Below are 18,546 nucleotides of genomic sequence, written 5' to 3'. Positions count from 1 at the left end.
CGTCTGTACCGAGACAGTGCAGTAGTTCTATACCTACATAATGGTATAGCTAACTCAGCCAAATGTCTGGTGGCTAGCCAATGATTCAGCCACTCGGGTAGTCAAAAAGGGTGCAACGATTTGTTTTGTTCCCGACTTGGTCCATCCGCTGAGTCTCCCTTCGTGTTGCTTGGACTAGACTTTTCTTGAGCTCGCTCAGTAGATAGACCTATTCACGGTCAACTTTAGTATTCAATCGAGGTCACTAGGTTTCCCAAAATAAACCATCTGTGTCTCCACTCTGTTTTGTCTTTCACAAAATGTCAACAAAACATCGTTGACGTCACTGTTTTTAGTTAGCGTCACTTCCGTATATAGTTGTAGTTTTTAGTTTTACTAAAGAAAAAAAATACTTCTGTTTTTCAGAAGTATGGCGGGAGTCGCTTATAATTTACAGAAACTCCCCAGAAAATGGCTTATTATAAAATAACGCCGTCTACTTTGTGTCATAAAAACACCAAAATAAAGATGAGCTCTGCACTTTGCTCGAGAGAAATGCACTCTGGGTAATATGGCAGCCTGCAGGTCGTGCGTTCCGAGCTTATAGATTAGTGGAATTTAACCTAGGAAACGTGCTATTCATTAAATAACCGAAACATGTTTCACTTACTTTATTGTAGAGCAAGCACCACTGCACCACTGCGGTCACTATACACGCGATGCAATAAATCACGAGATTTATGGAGACATTCACGGTAGGGTATATGTGGTCGGTTCCCATGTTATATTGTGATCTGTGGTAGAGTAGGCTACTGACATGTCCCAGTTTATTTACTAGCCGGTAGATACAGTACCAAACTTAAACGTTGTTTTCCATTAGTGTTAAGCGATATTGAAATACTGATACAGCTTCCTTGTGTATTTTTTTGTCAGCTGTTTTTAGGCTCAGTGATAGCTAGCTAGGATAGATTTTGAACTTGAGCCTGACAGCTTGCCTGCACTACACCTGCTTAAAGTTTTAGAAGCATTGTTTTTGTTATATTAATTTGTTCCTGTTTTCACGATTTAACCTATTCATAGTATTCCCTAGCCTCAGAATTTGACTAATCATGCCACTCTATGTTCTCAGAGGCTGCACCCTATGGCACTGCAGGCTCCATTCAACAAGACCCTACTTGTTCATACATAACAGCAATTACAATAAAACATACTTGCCTTAAAGACAAGGTTGTTGTCAGTCGAGTGTGGCTATTCGTGTTCTTAAAGGTCCCATCTTGTGTCAAACCAGATTTCCTTGCTTCTTTGATTATACAGGACTTCCATGCTATATAAACATCATGGAAGTCTCAAAACACATGGTCCGACTCCCCAGATAAAGCCACACCAGCCATGTCAGGAAAAAGTGCCTCCAAACGAGCCGTTTTGACTTCCGTGATGTTGTGACATCAAGTAACACTCGTTTAATTTACCCGCTTATAGCGCCACCCCACCAACTGAATGTGGAAGACCAAACCTTGTTGTCTGTAGCATAGCTGTTTAGAATGGAAACATGTACAGAAAACAATCAACTGCACCAAAGATGGATCTATCCCAACAGATCATCTTATCTTATCAAAACAGTGCATAGTTAATGAGGGAGGGGAGAGACAGAGCACATAGAGAAGTGCCACAGAGGCTGGATTTGATTTGTTTTTTTTTGCAACAGAATTCAGAACCTTGTTTTAAAGACCCATGAGACATGTTTTATACAGTTAAAAATAGCGTGATATGGGCCCTTTAAATATTATTAATATACAATGGCTATTTTCAATGGAAAAAGACAGGCTCTGCCATGACAAGAATTGCTTGAATTGGAAATTACGCAATATTTAAGAACATGAATAGCCCGGTTCAATGGACAACAATCTTGTGTTTTATTAATAGTAGGGCCATGTTCAAAGGAGCCTGCAGTGCCATATTAGGGTGCTCCTCCGACACTATGAGTGAAACTAATTAGTAGTCGAATTCTGAGGCGAAGTATTCCCATGACGTCACATGCATTTCCTACCAATATTGTGCTTTTCCAGATACACAGCTCATTGGCTGTGGCTATCATTTGATTATAACCACCTGTTAATGTATTACAATCACCTGTTATTTTCCTACCAATATGTGGGGATGTAACAGAATAATATGAATTGAAAAATGCTTATCCGTATTGCTTTGAATTCTTTTTTAGATCCTGGTTGTATTCGTCACCGGTGTCCAATGCATCCTCACGTCAACCTAGTAATGCTGTCGGTCGCATCTGGAGTCTGGCTCAGAGAGCTGTCCGCCAGTCCACCACCAAGACATCCAGACCCCCAGGAGTGGCTCTGAAGTGTATCCTGGGGCCTGCAGTCCTCACTGTCTCTGCACGGCTGTTTGCCCATGTAGCTTATTGTGAGGCAGATGTGAACAACAACATCCCAGTGGAAGATGTATTCAAAGACACTGTGCCTGAGTTCAAATGGCATATCCTGTGGGAATTTGTCAAACCTCAGCTCTTTGCTCTCATCGGTGCCGTTGTGGTAAGTTGTGGTGCCGTTGCGGTAAGCTTGTAGGCTACTATCGCTTTGGATAAAAGCATCTGCTAAATGACATAATGTAAACAGTTCACCAGAATATGCCTAGGGTATTATTATGGCATTTATGCTGAGCAACTAAATGTATGATCTCTTGTTCAGCTTGCGTTTGGTGCTGCTATCCTGAATATTCAAATCCCCCTAATGCTGGGAGACTTGGTGAATGTTGTGGCACGCTACCTGAGAGAACATGCTGGGAACTACATCCGTGAGATAAGAGGCCCTGCCCTGAAGCTGCTTGGACTGTATGCTATCCAAGTAAGTATATATTTTCCCCTTATCTCACCCTTGACCTCTTCCCCCTGATCCTGAGATTTGTGACGAGCATGTAGGCTATACATACAGTGTCCAATAAACACGTTATGCAAATGTTTGTATGATTATAGGATTACACAGCTCCTTATAGATGATGTCTGTTATTCCCTCCTCATCACCTTCAATAAGTACTTTCACACAGCTGGCTGGCTTTTCCCTGGAGAAGGCTGTGTAGATCTGGCCATAAGCAAACACTGCCTGAGCCAGGTAGATGCCATCTCGGGCATTCACTTGACCGTAACCTTTGTTGATGGTAACTGAGAACGCCGGTCTGATTAGGAACTGCCACCTGACAAAGGTGAAGGGAAGCTCATCCCACCATAGCCTCACCTTTATGACATCACTGATGATGCCACAATGTCTATGACCCCAATTGTGATGTTATCAGTGATGTCACTTGTGCCATAAAACACCAAACAAGAAGTTGCCATAAAACACACAGTGATGTCACTCGAGCCATCAGTGAAATCACTGATAACATTACTGATGATGTCACAATGTTTATGACCACAATTGTGATGTCATCACTGATGTAGGCATACTCTGTATTGATGTTTAATGTATGCTTGTGGCTAAAAAACGTCCCAGATCAGAGAGGCCAGGTGACTTGTTGTCTCTAAAGTAAGTCAGTGTTTTATCTCTCTTCTAAGCCTTCCTGTTTTGTGCTCTGTGCTGGCTTTGAGCGGAGGAATACGGTAGTTGTACGGTTGGGAGAAAAAGCAGTGCCGAATGAAACTGCTGTTTTGCGGAAAAGTAAAGCACTGAAAATTGTCAAAATAGAGCGTGCATGTACACGGATATCGATTTGTTTAGGTGGCCGTTGTTTTAGGTGGCTAAATTACGTTTTTTTGTTTAGTTGTTGACCCCCAGGACTTGGAGAGAAAAAGCTGGTGATGCTGCTGCTCTGGGTGCCGGATCTCGTTAGACGCTGCGCCCCGCTTCAAGAACACTGTACCTAATTAAGTTAGTGTATCTGACTAGCTGATAGGACCCCACTTCAAACAAACCGAACTATCCCTTTAGTGATTGATTTACTGTATACACACAAGCCTTTAATAAAAACTCCAAATTACCACAGTGATGTTATTTCTGAATTAGATCAGAGTAGGTCAACTGAAAAGGAAAAATTGAAACCCTTAGCAGGACATCAGGGGTATTAGGTTTTTTAATTTTCTCCTGTACACTCAGTGACCTAAAACTCATATCTCATAACTCGTATTATATATTTTATATCCAGCATAAACAAACCGCAACAGAAAGAAGGGGCGCAGGGCAGGTTAGTCAAATACAGGTCTGCAATCCCTGGTCCCACACGAGCAATATTTAAAGCACATGGAAAGGTCATCTGAATGCAAATTTGTTTCCACACAGTCCAACCGAAGATTCCTGCATATAGGCTTTATTGAGAAGGATAAATGTGTGTGTGTGTGTGTGTGTGTGTGTGTGTGTGTGTGTGTGTATGTGTGTGTGTGCGCGCGCACGCGCGTGTGGAAATCGTGTGTCATGTTAAAAAATACTCTTGGGTTTTCTTGTCAAGAAGCGCCTCTCCCCTGGTGTGTGTAAGCACATTACTGCTATGACGTAGTATTTCTGGTCAGTGGTTTGTGGTCAAAGAAGCGGCAGTCTCACGTTCAAATATAGAAGATTGTAGCATTTTAATTAAATGCATTTCTACATTAATTTTGTCTCACTACTTTTTTAGAAGACTTGCTCTTCCCACAATGGGGGGCATTGTACATAAACTATTTCCCATTCAAATAAAATAGACAAAAATAATAATCTATTAAATACGGTATGTGAAAAATGTATTCTTAAGATTTGTTCATTTATTTATTTATTTATTTATTTATTTATTTATTATTATTTTTAGATTATTTTTTGGTGGTTTTTTTGGTGTGGTTTTTGTGTGTTTTTTTGGTTTTTTTTTTGCCTTTATTGGATAGGACAGTAGATAGACAGGAAAGGTGGGAGAGAGGGGATGACATGTGGCAAAGGACCACGGGTTGGATTCAAACCCGGGTCTGCCACACAAAGGACTAAGCCCTCGTTCACACAGGACGCCGAAGCAACGCTCAACCGAAGCTGTACCTACGCTGTACCCACAAGTTTCATTTCGGCGTCCTTGTTAACAGGCGAAGCCGGTTCACACCACCCGTGCGCGTGCCACGCTGACGCTGTGCCGAAGCCACGCTCACGCCACGCCGAAGCGATCACTCAGGCCTGATGCCGAATTTCCAAGCGTGAAGCCGTGAAGCCATGAGGCATGACGTCAAATGGGAGTTGTGGGAGGGTTCAAGGCGCGAGAGTAGGCACTGAGAGGAAAAGAGAAGGCGTCTTGTTGTGTGAACAACAACGCCTACGTTCACCTTGTGCCTGCTTCAAGCTTCAGTTCTGCTTACGTTCGGCGACCTGTGTGAATGTAGGCTAAGCCTTAGGCCTTGGCCACACTGATCCGTCAGAAAATGGACAGAATGGATAGACGGATAGATTTATGTCCGTTGCATGTACAAGTAACCTACTTGCACAGCAGGTGGCGGTAAGCACCTTGAAGGTGTCAGCGACCCGCCTATAAACTGAGAGAAGAAAGCTGGCGTCAGCTAGCTGTTAGCTCTGTGCGCTACGTTACTTATGTGGTAATAAAATGCCACCGAATGACCAGATTAGATGGTGAAATCAGATGGTGACACTGACTATCACGTTGTACAACAGCGGGATGGTGTACACAGCATTAATTATAGCCTCCTTCACCGCCTCGGCCGCCATCTTCTTTGAAAAGTTGAAACAAATCTCGGAACGCCTCCTCTCGAGACCTCGACTCTGATTGGCTAAACGGACAGTGACTATCCGACCATCCGACCATCCGATACGTCCATCCAGAAAAAGTTCATCCCTCTTCAACTTTCTGTCCATCAAAACGTATGCAAATTTTCTGGATACGTACGCTTCTGAGTACTCCACGGAGTCGGACAGCTGTCATTGAAAATGAATGGAAGTGAACAGAGAAATGAACGCACACGGACAGACACCACGGATCAGTGTGGCCAAGGCCTTAGCGGTAAGCGCTCTACCAGGTTAGCCACCGGGACGCCCCAAGTGATTTTATCTTTCTCTTTCACAATATAAATTGGAGGGCAGAAAGGCAATAATAGGCTGGTGGACTTTGGGAGATGGATGGATGGATGGTAGCTCTTACCTGCACGTGGAGGAGAAAGGGGCTGGAGTGAGGGGGCGGGGCTTTACCGAGCCTGGCCGAAGCCTGGCTGAGCTGGCGGCGGCAGGCTGTATCCTGCAGGCGCCTGATATCCATAGCCGTAGGCTTGCTGAGGGGCCACGGGTACGTTGGGGCCGGCTGTCAGCATCAGATGGGGTGTGCCATAGACGATGGGTTGTGTCTCTTTTGCCTGCTCCTCCTCTTTCCTTACGGACTCTGAGGTTTCTAACTTATCTACCTTGCTGAGGTACTCCCTCATGACCTGGATGAAGTATGGCATAGAAAAGTCCATGATGTTGTGCCTCCAGGCGGTCTCCAGCACCACGTCGGGCCTCAGCAGGTCATAGCAGGTGAACAGACAGGCGGCAAAACACTCTTTCTTGTCCTCCTGTAGGAACCAGGACATCAGCTCCTCTGACAGTTCTGTGTCCTTGGACTCTGACACGTACTGCAAGGCATCCTTGTAGAGTTTGTCCTTCTTGCAGAGCTCCACACTCTGTTTCCAGAAGTTGTTGCCCTTCAAGAGGTATGCAGCGATTCTCCTGAACCCGATCAGCTCGTGCTTCTCCAAGCGCTGGGCCAGCGAGATGTTGTCAAAGTTGTCATAGGCATCTATCGATGTCCTCAGTGCCTGATAGTCTTCCTCTGTGATGAAGAGGTTGTTAAGTGCTTCATTGACTGATTTGTTGTTGTGGTTCTGTGTTGACTGCAGGTAGGGCTTGACCAGAGGCAGCTGTTTTACCTTTTTGAAGAAGTTGATAGTGCGGGAGTGGTCCAGTCTGGGAGATAGCGCTATGAGCAAGTCATTCAGTAACAAAGGCTCAAACTCTAAATAGAATTGGGTGGCTTTATAGTACAGCTCCACATTGGCCACCTTGGTGATGATGTCTTTGAACTGGCCCTCCTTCCAGGTGTCTGTGGGGTGGTTCATCATGGTGATGATGGCGTTGTCGAACTCCTCGTACTTGTCATACAGGAAGACAAGCTCTGCCCACAGGTGGGCCTGCTCTGCCGCCCTCAGAACCTTTGGGACGTTGACTCTGGACCAGAAGAGCTTCAGATGCTCCCTCATCTTCTGGGGCTTGAACATGGAGTAGAGGATGGCTAGCTCAGTGAACATGCCCATGTGAGCACGCTCCAGGCCCAAGGCGGCCTCCAGCATAAAGATCAGCTCCTCAAAGTAACCACAGTTTTGGTAGTAGTTAATGAGCCCCTCCAGCTCGTCTGCATCCACCACTATGTGGAGGCCGCACATCTGGGCCAGTCTGAACTCCTTTGCGTCCACGCAGGCGAAGCACACCTCCATCCAGATGCGGGTGCTATTGGCCTTGCGGGCACTGTCCAGAGCCCCCTGGTACTCTCCCAGGTGTACCAGAGTTGAAGCAAGCTGTCTAAAGTTGGACACATTGTTGTACAGCAACTTGGCTGCATGATACATTTTCTCGTCATAGCAACGGTCACCGACCTGTTGTATGTGAGCGTTGTTGGGTCCGTTGATGAATTCTTCCAGTTCAGCCAGGCGGTTGGTCTTGGACAAGGCAAAGATCAGCTCTGTCTCCACGTGGGACTCATGGGCCTTCTTACGAGCCATCTGTAGGAATTTCACCAAGTCCTCCCAATTACCACCTTGATCAGCGGTCTGCACCACCTCCATGTATGCAGAGGGGTCTTCAGCCTTGATGTAGTAGTCAATGGCCTCCTTAACCATGCCCCTTTGCAGCTGAGCCTTTGCCAGCTGGCTCCACACAGCCGGCTCATCGCAACGCTCCGCAAACTCATAGGCCCGGTCCAGGTTGCTAATATGCTCAATCAGCACCTGCACAGCAGAGGTGTTGAAGTAAAATTTCCTGAAGATGGTGAAGGCCTCCTCAAACAGCTTGTAGCTGATGGCGAAGTTAGCGATGTCGGCAGCATCATAGTTGTCTAGCCTGTCGATGTACCTGATCACACGGGTGCTGTCGGCCTTGATCGCTGTCAGGAGCAGCAGGTTCTGCAGATTTCTGTGTTCACTGAAGAGAGAGTTGTCCAGCACAATCTTCTCCAGTAGTTCCATGAGCTCGTTGGGCAGGTCGGCGGTCGTAAAGGCTTTGACTGTGACCGATACTTCCTCTGGGTCCTGGGTCTCTGACAGAGCTGTCTGCACCACCTGGTCAATAAGTGGTCGTCTGTAGGGGTTGGTCTCCAGCAGCACACCGCTGGCCCACAGCTCAGGGTCTTTGCGGCGAACCAGGTAGCGAGACAGTCTCTTGAACTGGGAGTTCTCATTGCAGACATTAATGAGCTCCTTGTCACACTGTCCTCTCTCGTAGGCCAGGCAGGCCAAGTTGGGGTCTCTCTTCTCACAGTACTTTCCCACCACACGGCTGTCATAGTAGAGGTTTTCCCTCAGGAAGCGCTCGGGGTTGTTGTTGCTGTCCATGTAGATCTTGAACAGGACATTATGCGTAGCGGGGTCCTCACAGCCTTCATTGATACGAGCCTCCAGCCAGGGCAGTAGCACCTTCAGTCTGTTCCTCTTCTCCACCTCGGCGACTAGTTCGTCAGTAGAGAACTGTCCCTTGACAACCAGGATCAGGCTCTTGATCACATCCTCCGAGCAATCCACATCCAAGAGACCTCCAATCACCACAGGCAGGCGACCGGGGTTCACTTTCTGTACATAGATCTCAATGTACTTCTGCAGGTTGTTACGGTACAGGTAGAGGACCAGGTCGTGGACAAAGTCGAAACGGTCGCAGATGATGATCAGTGGTAGCTGGTCGGTGAGTTTGGCCTCCTTGAGGAAGTTCTTGACGCGCTCCGGGTTGTAGCAGTTGCTCTCTCTGCAGATCTTCTCCACCTCTTTGATCTGGCCCGTCTTGCAGGCAGCCTCGATGTACTTGAAGTGAACCTCAGGGTCCTGACTGAAGTTCACAATGGAGCCCAGGAAGTAGAACAGACCCTCAAAGCTCTTGAAGGACTCAAAGAGCTCTGTGAGAGACTGTGTGGACAGCTGTTCGTGGTACTTGGAGGCCACCTGGACACAGATCTGCAGGTTCTGGCGGATGTTGGCTGAGAGCATGGCTCTGAGGCACTCCAGAGAGTCCTCCACTGACAGGGAGCCAAAGAAGTTCACCAGCCACTCTGGGTCGAGAAGGTGTGTCTGCACCACAACATGCTTGATGTTGTCTAAGTCAGTGTAGTGCTCCAGCGCCCTCTGCAGGAGGCCAGCATTCTCACACATCTGCGCGATACGGGCACGATCGTAGTTGGTGAACATTTGGATGCCCAGGATAGCATCAGCAACCTGTGGAGCATGCATGAGGTTCATCTCCAGCAGGCGAGTCTGCAGTGGTCCCTCTGAAGGGCTGTTGTTTTTCAGGGCATCCAGGAGGAAAGAGGTACACTGCTGGATCAGGTTGTAATCCATGAACACATTTACAACCTGTGTAATGTCAACCAGTGGCTCTTCATCCTGGACCACCATCTGGGCAAACTGCAGGCCCTGCTCTGGGTTGATCCGCATCACATTCCTCAGGAGGAAGATCCAGTCTGGAGTGTAACCCACCTTCTTAGCATATAGGACAATCTTGGTGAACTGGCCAGTCTCAGCAAAGCACTGGATGACCTTGTCGGGGGCGTTGGCCCTCAGGTAGACACTGAGAGCCAAGGTGGGATCCACCGCCTTCACCAGGTCGCCCAGTTCCACAGAACACTCCAACTTGTCCTCCTTCAGCCACTTCTCCATAAGCTGCTTGCGTCCCTGCTGGAGGACGGGCCTGCACAGCTCCAGGGACTCACACTCGTTTAGCTGGCCCTGGTCCAGCAGGATGCCAAAGTACTGCAGCAAGGGGGAGGTCTGGCCTAGCTGGGCCGGCACACTATGGAAACGATGGATGGTGTCTGGGGTACGCAGGATACCCTTTGGTGCATTGGCGGCAACCTTGGCAGCCTCGTAGTAGTTACCCCCTGCAAACAGTTTGTTGAACTTGCATGCAAAGAGCTCATCAGCGCCAGCCAGATTGTTGCGGACGGCTATGCGCAGGGCCAGGTCTGGGTTCTCCAGCACATTGATGATGTAGGGGATGATGTTTTCCTCCTCCACACAGACTGACAGCACCTGTCCCTTCCTGTTGACCCCGATGATGCCGCCGGTGGCCTCGTGTGGGGCGGTGACGAAGATGGTCTCGTCACTGATCCGGTGCATGTAGATGCAGGTGCCCGTCTCCAGTTCATACATGTGGATGTAGCCATGTTTGGTGATAAGGAAAATCAAACCCTGCTTGGAGCTTATCTGCATGGCCACAGGGAAGTCAGTCTGTGCTTCTGGAGGGAAGAACACATCCACTGCTTTCTTTGGAAATGGCTGGTTGCCAGTTGGTGGGCTCCCCAATTCAATGATGTGCAACTTCCCACCAGCCTGCCCTCTGACAGCGAAGCAGAACAGATTGGACTCCTCTGCATTCCCCTCCATCTTGAACTGAGCGAAACAGGCAGCATGGCCCTCGACGGGCTGAAAAACCCTCTTGTCTACAGAGTACAGCTGCATCACTCCCACCACACGGTTTTGCTGGGCGGAGATACCGATAAGCAGGAGCCATTTCTGCTTGAGATCAGTGCGGTAGTTGATAATCGGGCAGCCTGCCAGGCTTGAGTGGCGGGTGAATACTTTGACAGGCTGCGAGTCGCCCCCAATGCTCCAGTGGTAGACGGCGGTGTCAGTCACAAGTGCCACTGTGTTGAGGGAGATCCACTTCCAGAAGGTGACGTCGTCCGTCATGGTGTGTGATTTCATCCTTTTGTTCAGCTCAATGTTGAAGATCTGAATGGTTGTGCCGGATTTAAGTGCGATGACCTTGCTGGCTGGGTTCATGATAGCGCCGTCGGCGGAGATGTGCTTGCGGATGGGCGTGTTGGGGTCAGCCATGTCAATGATCACCAGGTCTTGGTCCTGCTCATCCTTCTCCCGGATACAAATGAACTTATCTGACTCCATGGTCAGGGTGCTGAAGCCTATGTTGGTCAGATTAATGCCCAGGTTTTGGAGCTGCAGGTGCTCCTGAAAGCAGATAGGCTTGATCTCAGCCATGGCGGTTCCTCTTACTCTCCTATTTCTTCTAACGCAAACAAACTACAAATGAATTAATTGTTGGTATTGATTAAAGTTGGTTGTCGGTGGGATGGTGATTTTATTGGTCCTTTAACTGTTTACTTGCGAGCTTCCCCTGGGTAATGACTGTCTGGCGCTACACCGACTGACTGCAATGGCGGTGTAGGTTAATCAGCAATCTCTATGACCTCAATTGTGATGTCATCAGTGATGTCACTCGAGCCATTAATGATGTCACAATGTCTATGACCTCAATTTTGATGTCATGTCACAATTTCTACTACTACTACTTCTACTATACACATTACTTTCTCCTTCTGGATTTATCAATCTGCTATTTCCCTGTAAAACCAGATCGGTTCCTCTCTTCTCTTCCTCCGACCTGGACCCTACTCCTCCCACCTTTTCCTACCCGAGCTGTCAACATAAGTGATTTACATTATGTATGACCAGGTCATACATGTATGACCTCATCAGTGATGTCATAGCAGCGTGAGCTGTGATTGATCTATCCATAATTGTTGCGCCCCCCCCCCGATTCATGCCAGACCCTGAAAAGTGAACATGCCTGAGTGAACTGAAGAGTGCCATTATTTTGTGTAACACTACACCAGAAGATGTACCTACCACTTACAGTATGTTTTGCCAGTGCCATGACAATTGCATGCATTTTGTCAAGGAAAGTGGTGTTTTTCGGCAGCTGATCTAATGGGGATACATACACCAAGGAAGCTCACTGCCAAACCTGAATTCTGATTCATCAGGTGTTTCATTCCCACTGAAAATGTATACATGAAATATGGTCCATAATAGTTCTATTCTATTCTTGTTTATTAGCTGTGACCAGTCATGGACTGGCTTCATAAGTCACTCTGTTGGCTTGTTGGTCCACCAAAAAATGTTGGTCCACAAAGTTAATGTCAAATTCCACAATGGAGTGGATGACATCACAATGGAGTTGATGACATCACACTCTAACTGCTAAATTCACTTCATTTTAAAAACTGCGACAGTTAACACAACTTTAACACGACATACATATTTACAGTATCAGACCCTGGAGCTACTTCTGCTCTCACTCAGAATGCCAAAATATATAAGCGATGTGATGTATAGTTTTTGAGATATTAATGTTTGTTTGGCACAACTCATACTAGTTAACTGCTGGTGCGGGTCCACATTTCCGGGTGGCCATGATGTCACACTGATTCGTCCTATTGCGAATTTGCGCTTGTATATAGTCCTTTATCACAAGCATGTCTCAGAGGGCTTTTTACATAGCAGCCTGTGTTTGTGTGTGTGTGTGTGTGTGTGTGTGTGTGTGTGTGTGTGTGTGTGTGTGTGTGTGTGTGTGTGAGTGAGTGAGTGAGGCCCGTGATTTGCCTATACGGGCGGTGTTAGCAAATCGTGACATCATCAGTGACATCTTCAACGATGTCATAAATCCCACAACATGTGGCACCTTTGGTGAGAGGCGGAGATGAAGGATTCTTCACCGAAAGGCTGTCGAGCAGGATTCGAAGTGGGAGGTTGGCGCGCTGGCACGAGGGCCGAGAGGTCCGGGAACAAGGGGGTCGAAGAGGAGAGCGAGGCAGCTGGAGGGAGGAACATCGAGGAGGGGGCGGACCCCCGAGTCTGGAATTTGTTTAATATTCTGTGAGAGGCAGCAATCTGCCGCAAAGCATCCAGTCTGCCGGGAAGCCATTAGAAGAAGAAGAAGCACCCTTGGCGCATCATCTCCAGAGTCTCCTAGAAATCTAGCGCTATTCTTTAGGACGAATCAGCGTGACATCACAACCACCCGGAAATTACATTCAGTGTGTGTGTGTGTGTGTGTTTGTGTGTGTGTGTGTCCGTGTCCGTGTGTCCCTATGACATCACTGATCAGTCTTGTCACAATGCCTCCTTGTGTGTGTGTGTGTGTGTGTGTGTGTGTCTGTCTGTGTGTGTGTGTGTGCGTCGCGCCCTTATGACATCACTTTTGACATTGTTGATGACATCACTGATGACATCACATCATTTGCTAATTAGCCTAATTTAAAAAATCCGGCTCCGTCAGGTCACCCGCACGCGTGCCCTTTACACACCCTGAGGGAGCCACCATTCCCTCTGAGATGCTTTGTACCCTTGCATAGCTGCTTAAAAGGTTGCATTCATTGCCGTAGTTTCTACTGCCAAAATGTACACGCACATGCATACCCATACATTTAATCATTGTTTACACACTGTCAAATGGTCAGTTGCATTGCTCATCAATCACCTCCTTTGTGCAGGGGCTGCTGACCAGTGGCTACATCATCCTGCTGTCAAGGGTGGGGGAGAGAGTGGCAGCGGACATGAGGAAGAGCCTTTTCTCCTCTTTACTGAGGTACATATTCCACAATTTTGGACCATGTTCATAAAGCATTGTCATGTTGTTGTATTCCTGGTAGCTGCCACTGATGAAAGTCAAGTCTACACACAGACTTATCAATATCCCTTGAAGAGCAGATGCTTTGGGACTGGCAAGATTAAATGTTGACATATGGATGTTTTGCACCAAAGGCTTGTATGCTGCCAACTTTATGCTAATGCGCCGCTGTGAAGATTATGTATGTACCACATTTACAGTACAACCAGGATTCCTAACGGTAATGTTGTGATTGCAGGATTCCTAACGGTAATGTTGTGATTGCAGGATTCCTAACGGTAATGTTGTGATTGCAGGATTCTTAACGGTAATGTTGTCATTGCAATTTTGTTTCAGGCAGGATGTGGCCTTCTTTGATGCCAATAAAACTGGACAGCTGGTGAATCGTTTGACTGCTGACATTCAGGAGTTCAAGTCATCCTTTAAATTGGTCATTTCTCAGGTGTGGCTAGTTGCATAATTTAGCAATCATGGATAGGTAGGTGTCAAAGTGCTGTATTTGTGTAGTAAAAGTGTTGTGAATCAGTAATATCCTGTCCTTATCCATCATTACCTCCAGTTATTGACATTGTCTACCTATTCTGTTAGCTAAACTCTCTTCCAAACCAATTTGTCCAAAGACCCGGCAGTGTGTTTGGAGGATTTTAATGTCAACAAGTGTGACTGCAGGAAAACACAAGTACGGCTCTTTAGAATTTTGTTGCAAAAATGTGCTCTAAACAAGATAGGTGCACAATTGACCAAAGGGGCATATCCATTCTTATAGGTGTGACAAGGCCACATGCACATAAAACTCTCTCAACAATGTACACATGGTTCTGTAAAATAATACGTTACCTCACATTCCGTAAGGCAATTCATTATTTTATAGAATAATAATTCACTGAGAAATGTGGGGTTATTACTTGCTTGGAAGCTTAGTAGCATGCAACAGGAAATATCCCCACACTAACCTTATATAACTGCAAGGATTAACATAGCATTGCCTCATCCCATCTGACAGGCTACGGAGATGAGAAATAAAATACGTTATTGTTGCACAGCTTCTTTGTAATGCTGCCACATGCTAAAAAAAAATCAGATGCCACTGTCTGGCTAAGCAGCATTGTTTGAAATATCCCATGCAAAAAGTTAATTAGATAAATTGACCCTTACCCTAATCATAACCTTAATTTGAGAACAAGCTCACACGACGATACAATGTGTTGCTAATGAGCGCATGCTAGTTTTAGCCTTCTGATTTTTGTTCTTTTGACATGTTTGCAGGGTCTGAGGAGTATTACACAGACAGTTGGGTGTTTTGCCTCCCTCTTTGTCATCTCCCCCAAGCTCACCGGTTTGACGGTAGTTGTCCTTCCCTGTCTAGTAGGAGCAGGGGCTCTGATTGGCTCATTCCTTCGCAAACTGTCCCGTTTGGCTCAAGAACAGGTGTGTGACAAACTGCCGCATAATCATATTGCTCGGTCTTTATTGTGCTGTCTGCTGACCAATTCCATGTCTGACTGTGTCTTGACTGTCATTTGTGTGTCCGACTTAAGGTGTCAAAAGCAACAGGGGTGGCCGATGAGGCACTTGGCAATGTGCGGACAGTGAAAGCTTTTGCCATGGAGGAGCGGGAGCTCCAGTAAGTGAGAGATTGATTTCGATTCAGAATATCTCTACAGAGTGTCAGATCATATCAATATCCAATAACCCCTCCCCCCTCCCAGGTTATATGCATATGAAGTGGACAAGTCATGTGAAATGAATGAAACTCTTGGCTCAGGAATAGCCATTTTCCAAGGACTATCAAATATTACCCTAAACTGTGAGTGTATTTCAACATTTTAACTGTTAAGCACATTGTTTTGCATATTGGTTTGTCAGAACTTAGTATGGTGTTGTTTTTGTGTTGTGTTTCCATTGATGCAGGCATTGTTCTAGGAACTATTTTTGCTGGAGGCTCTTTAATGGCTGGCAATGAAATGTCCCCTGGAGACCTCATGTCTTTCCTGATAGCTTCCCAGACCGTTCAGAGGTAGGAGATACAGCTTGTTCAGTGAAAGATTAATGATCGCACTGTGGTCCATGCACAATGAACGTCATCAATTTAAAGTAGTTTGATGTCATGGTATACCTCATCTATCTTCTTTATGCTCAGGTCTTTGGCCAGCATCTCTATCCTGTTTGGACAAGTGAGTGGAAAATTGGATCAAAAAGTCACATTTAAAGTGCAGTTTTAACATTAGGTTTTTTGGGGCGGTAGAAATCTGAAAGATGATGTACTAGCGAGCCATGTAGTTGGCATTTTGTCTTAATTTTCTCTATCCAACATATTCTCTACAGATGGTGAGAGGAATGAGCTCTGGCGCCCGGGTTTTTGAGTACTTGTCTTTACAGCCGACCATTCCCGTCTCTGGCGGAGGACGCATCCCTTACCCTTCTCTGACAGGAAGAGTTGATTTCATGGACATCGCATTCAGGTGAGAGCATTGGCTTTAATCAAAACCGATACCGATTTCAATTGGATTCTATCAATCAAAACAGAGCTGCTATTGTCTTTTTGTATATGTATAGCTATCCAACAAGACCTGGCCATCAGATCTTGAAGAACTTCAGCCTAACACTGCCGCCTAGTAAGACTGTTGCTATTGTGGGTGAATCTGGAGGAGGTAACTACCAGTACTCAGTTCTTGACTCTGATTGCAATCTTTTGGCATGTAAACAATATTGAGATCAATGTGTCCAGAAATTAATTAATCTCATACATTTTAGGAAAGTCCACAGTGGCGTCCTTGCTGGAGCGTTTCTATGACCCGACCAGTGGGGTGATCATGTTGGACGGGCTCGACATTCGAACACTTGACCCATCCTGGCTCAGGGGACAAGTTATTGGATTTATCAATCAGGTATCATTCATGCATCCAGATAATCTCCTGTATGGTGATTCACTTGACCTCATTTGTGCAATAGTAATATTAGTAATTATTTACAATCTTTAAAACTGGTAAGTGGAATACTTACTACTGTAGTTTTACATTTGTTACTGTCCACTTTTCACTGCATTTCCCACTGCTCTTTGCAGGAGCCGGTGTTGTTTGGCTCATCCGTCATGGACAACATCCGCTTTGGGAAGCCTGAGGCCACCGATGATGAGGTCATCGACGCAGCCACGCAAGCCAATGCTCACAAATTCATCACAAGTTTCCCCGATGGCTATAACACCGTAGTTGGTACGTGCTGACATTTTGATGTTTAGGACTATTTTCAAATGATGCGCCAAGTAAATACTAAAGTTTTACATTTCCAAAACTTAGGTGAGCGAGGCGTGACACTATCAGGAGGCCAGAAACAGCGCATTGCCATCGCCCGCGCCTTGATCAAGAACCCCAGCGTCCTGGTCCTGGATGAAGCCACCAGCGCTCTGGATGCAGAGTCGGAGCGAGTGGTGCAGGAGGCTCTGGACATGGCCACAAGGGGGCGCACTGTGCTCATCATCGCCCATCGCCTCAGCACCATTCAGGGGGCTGACCTCATCTGTGTCATGAGCAATGGCCGCATTGTGGAGGTGAGGTCTTATCTCATGTTAATGTCTCGTCAATTTTATTGCACTGTCTTGCAAGTTCTTAGGAGCATTCGAGATACTTCAATTCAGTCAATGTTCATTAGCACTTTGATAAATATCCTGGATGCTTCTGTATTATTCTACTGTGGAATCCTCAGTTTTAATTAGATCTAACAACTTTTTTTTTCACTTTCAAGGCTGGGACTCACTTGGAACTGCTGAGTAAAGGAGGACTTTATTCTGATCTCATCCGCAGGCAAAGAGCTGAGGCACAGGAATGAGCATTAATTTACTGCAGGTCTACTGTAAGATATGAAATATGATGTCTGAAATGCATAGGGACACACTGCATGAACAGAACAACAAATACAATAGGTTCAGCATGCACTGTGATTTTATCATCTTTTTGTCTAGTTTTATTACCAATTGTTAACATATACTGTAACATGTATGAGTGGACCAATTGGATAGTCCGTTGCAGCCAGTGGCTGCCAGAGTTCATCATCCTTAGTTTATTGTCCAAGAACACTATTGTATGTACAGTATATAGTTTAAATGAGAATGTTGCAGGGTTATTTCCTCTTGTCTTGTATAAAATTCTACATTTTGTCAAATAATATAATCTATTTAGTAAAACGTGTTTTTAGGTTTGTTCCTTGTTTTTCCAAGGGTTATGATGATACATGGGCACATAATTTCCATGCTTTGAACAGCTTCAATCCTCAGAAAGCTGTCATACAAAACCTCCAGTTCACTGAGGGATGAACAGGTGGAAATCTAGTTTACACTCTGTGCTCCAGTGCTTCTCATGATGGTTGGTGATGTTTAGATCTGGTGACTGGGGAGCCCACATAGGTGGTCATCAGTGTAAGCAGACATCATCATTGCATGAACCTGCCCCTACCCATTATTGGGTGTAATGACTCACACAAGGTAGATGTTCATAACATTCCATATTCATCACCATATTTTTTTTATTTTTTGCCCCAGATTTTTTCATCCCATTTTTACCCCCCATTAGTGCTCATTTTAATTTATTTATCCTGGTTGCTGCTCCACCCTCTGCCGATCTGGGGAGAGCCGAAACTGGCTCCATGCTTCCTCTGAGACATGGGCAGTAGCCAGTCGCTTCTTTTCACCTGACAGGGGAAGCTTCACCGGTAGGACATAGCACGTGGGAGGATCACGCTATTCCAAGTGCTCCCCTCCCTCCGAACGACCAGAGGCACCACATCAGCGACCAGGATATTGCATGTTTTGGTGAGGAGTTCCTGTATGAAGGAAACCCCCAGGGGGCACGGGGAGAACATGCAAACTCCACACAGAAAAGCCCTTTTGACGACCCCACCCGGATGGTGGGCACTCGAGGACATGTGGACGGGCACGCACTCCTTC

General features: G+C 46.2%; 1 protein-coding gene and 1 pseudogene across 2 annotated transcripts; one reads left to right on the top strand and one right to left on the bottom strand.

The window, feature by feature from the left end:
- Window positions 1-636: 636 nt before the first annotated feature.
- On the top strand, window positions 637-17,713 carry abcb8 (ATP-binding cassette, sub-family B (MDR/TAP), member 8; the record flags this gene model as incomplete). The annotated part of the gene is made up of 16 exons (XM_083653383.1): window positions 637-734; window positions 2,198-2,528; window positions 2,685-2,840; window positions 13,471-13,565; window positions 13,944-14,049; window positions 14,874-15,035; window positions 15,146-15,231; window positions 15,317-15,414; window positions 15,519-15,624; window positions 15,748-15,781; window positions 15,933-16,069; window positions 16,164-16,258; window positions 16,362-16,495; window positions 16,672-16,819; window positions 16,904-17,154; window positions 17,349-17,713. The coding sequence occupies 16 exons, from the start codon at window positions 637-639 to the stop codon at window positions 17,430-17,432; spliced, it is 2,121 nt and encodes a 706-aa protein (XP_083509509.1). The 3' UTR covers window positions 17,433-17,713.
- LOC310791976 (clathrin heavy chain 1 pseudogene) lies at window positions 6,134-11,176 on the bottom strand (annotated as a pseudogene). Its single transcript has one exon. The product of its transcript is annotated as a clathrin heavy chain 1 pseudogene (transcript).
- Window positions 17,714-18,546: the final 833 nt, after the last annotated feature.

Source organism: Poromitra crassiceps (assembly GCF_964638095.1).
Source record: "Poromitra crassiceps genome assembly, chromosome: 17".
In the NCBI taxonomy this organism is placed as follows: Eukaryota; Metazoa; Chordata; class Actinopteri; order Beryciformes; family Melamphaidae; genus Poromitra; species Poromitra crassiceps.
The sequence above is the reverse complement of the archived record's forward strand: the minus strand, read 5'-3'. Positions and strand labels throughout refer to the sequence as shown.